The sequence below is a fragment of the Trematomus bernacchii genome, unplaced genomic scaffold, assembly GCF_902827165.1.
Source record: "Trematomus bernacchii unplaced genomic scaffold, fTreBer1.1, whole genome shotgun sequence".
Lineage (NCBI taxonomy): Eukaryota > Metazoa > Chordata > Actinopteri > Perciformes > Nototheniidae > Trematomus > Trematomus bernacchii.
The window spans coordinates 3,228,078-3,230,874 of NW_022987801.1; the positions used below are offsets into that span (position 1 = coordinate 3,228,078).

A 2,797-nucleotide genomic window follows, 5' to 3' on the forward strand; every position below is an offset into this window, starting at 1 on the left:
ATTTGATTTGATTTTGGGAGACCCTAACTCTAACCCTAAACCTAACCCTAACCCTAGCCCTAACCCTAGCAAGACAACATCAAAATTGCTAATCTAAACAAACGTATTGGCTGGGCAATTTGACATGGCTGTAGTTTTAAATTGATCAATTCAAGTATACCACTGTTAAACTGATGAGTATTACTGACTGGAGGGGCATCACTGCACAGCAACACACGTTATCTATCAGCTGTTGAATCACATGAGTGTATCAGAGGGTTTCAGTTCACCCAGTCATAACACCTATAATGTGTTTTTGTCAGCAAGCCATGATCTTATCCATTTGTCCTTCCATCTGTGTGGACGCAACAACGACCAGCCGGCTGTCAGCAGGTCTACAGGACCCAGAAGCATCTGAATCCTGTCCTGTGTGTACGTCCAATAATGCTCACAAAGCTTCTAACTGAAGGCAGATCTGAGGCTGAGCGAGGTGTTTACACAGGACCAGCCCCGATACCACCAACACGGCTTTTACAGCTGGGCTGTTTGGACTTGACGGATGAACTGTGCCACATGTCCTCGCCTCGGTGCATGTGTGTGTGAGTGCGTGTGTGTGTGCGCTGCTGGGTGTCAGGCAGCTCAAATCAACAAACCATAAACAAGCTAACATATTGACCCCCTGTGACCTAGGGTAACCCCACATCCCTGCCTGTACAACACATTCACACGTACAACCTGTACTGCCAGTAGGAACGCTGAAGTTAAAGGATCATTTGACAAAACCTTATCAGTAATAATGAAGTCATTTATTACCATTAGCTAGAAGTGAAGTCAAATTCCCCCAGAAGGCTTGATCTAAACCACATTGCCCCCATTTCAGAAAGCAACCAATGACTTTTTGGACTGTCTTGCTACTTGCTCCACTTTCTAACCTAATCATTGGTTGTTTCATGCATGCATCAGCGTGTGTGTCTGTGCATGCATGTGCTCAATCTTAATGGTATTTTTATCACTGGAAACTCCTGAACAATTAGCCAGCAAGCGGCTTCCCCTCGCTACCTGCTGCTGTGTAATTTAGAGGAAGCGGGAGCCGCAACAGCTAGGCTACGTATCAACCTTAGTGAGCCACAATCACTTCCTCTACACACACACATAACTTTATCCTTATGTCTGACCCACCGGTCTGAATTCAAACTGATGCTAAAGGTGTTCTTTTGTGTATGACCTTTTTTGCAATTATTTGACATTGTGTAGAAAAAGCCTGGAAAAAGGGGGAGGGAGAGGGATATGAAATGCAATATTTCCCCTCACCCAAACAAGGGCTGCAACCAATTATTTTCTCGATTTACTGTTTAGTCTATGATGTGATGTAAGAGGTCAAGGGAGGGAAAAAAACCAGAGATCCAAACTATACAAAGGTAGGTGGGCTCACACACACACACACACACACACACACACACACACACACACACACACACACACACACACACACACACACACACACACACACACACACACACACACACACACACACACACACACACACACACACACACACACACACACACACACACACACACACACACACACACACACACACACACACACACACACACACACACACACACACACACACTTCATCACATCATCTCGACTCACCGCTGCCCTCTGGAAGGCTCCTTTGGTGTAGGTGCCCCCCCCCCCTGTAGTTGATAGCCGGGATCTCCTTGTTGAACAGCGAACACTTGTGCTGGTGGGGCTTGGGCGCCGAGATGTGATCCACCCTGGTCACCACGTGGGTCTTGGATGAGAAGGTGACCAACGCCACCCTCGTGTCCTCCTGCGCCACGGGGAAGTCGGACAGCATCTTGCGTATGAACCTCAACTCGCTCAGGAAGTTGTTGGCGCCCACGCTGGACGACTCGTCCACCAGGAAGACCATGTCCAGGCAGGAGCTCTTCTCTCGCAGGTCGCGGACGTTCTGCTTGAACGCCTGGCCGAGGCGCTCCACTTTGCTCTCGGCGCTCTCCGACAGGTTGCCGGATGATGATGAAGAAGAGGAGGAGGTCAACGAGGGCATCTGACGGGATCTGCGGGACTGTTGTTGGGCGCTGGTCCATACGTCCAGGATGCACAGGACCAAAAGGCAAGAAGTCCATAATGGTGTTAAAGAGTACCTTTGAGAAAACATAGTGACAGTCAGCACAACACCTGCCCTGGAGAAACGCTCTGTAGAGAAGAAAGAAAACGTGGATCCTGTTTTGAAGAATTCAGTGGATTGAAATATGTACTATGTCAGCGTCCAGGAACATAGCAGATCAACAGTTCAGTGCAAAAGTTCCTCAAAAGCATTGCTGAAAGGATACGAGGATTCTTTTCCTTCAAAATAAGCACATATCCATCTGCTTCTTTTTCTCTCCAGTGGAAGAAAACTCAGATCCCGTCTGGAAAAGGATTTAAGCTTGCTCGTAAGGTATGTGCCTGCCTGTCTGCAACAACCAAATCTGGCTTTTCCTTGCTTTTTGTGCAGTAAGTGTGTTTTTGTGAAAGCGTGTTGGGAGTGTGGAAGTGTTCCTTTCCTCTTCTGTGTGTGTGTGTCAAGCTGTGCATCAGATCCCAAAACACCCCCCGAGCCTCTTCAGTCGTCTTCAGTCCCAGAGTGCTGCCCCTCAGGCTCCCGTTTGTCCTACGTGACGCTCCTGCCTGCACCGTCAGCCAAGCTGTGAATGCTTGCTCCCCTCTTCTCCCCAAATCATTTAAAAAAAACACATGGAGGAGGAGGAGGAGGAGGAGGGGAGGACGGTGGGGAAAAAGTTGG

At 48.3% G+C, this 2,797-nt stretch overlaps 1 protein-coding gene across 1 annotated transcript in view; it reads right to left on the bottom strand.

The window, feature by feature from the left end:
* Positions 1-2,706, bottom strand: part of svep1 (sushi, von Willebrand factor type A, EGF and pentraxin domain containing 1) — a 78,301-nt gene extending 75,595 nt beyond the window's left edge. Inside the window, 2 exon segments of the mRNA XM_034150033.1 lie at positions 1,639-1,680; positions 1,682-2,706. Of these exon segments, the coding sequence (XP_034005924.1) occupies positions 1,639-1,680; positions 1,682-2,170 (531 nt within the window). The 5' untranslated portion in view covers positions 2,171-2,706.
* Positions 2,707-2,797: the final 91 nt, after the last annotated feature.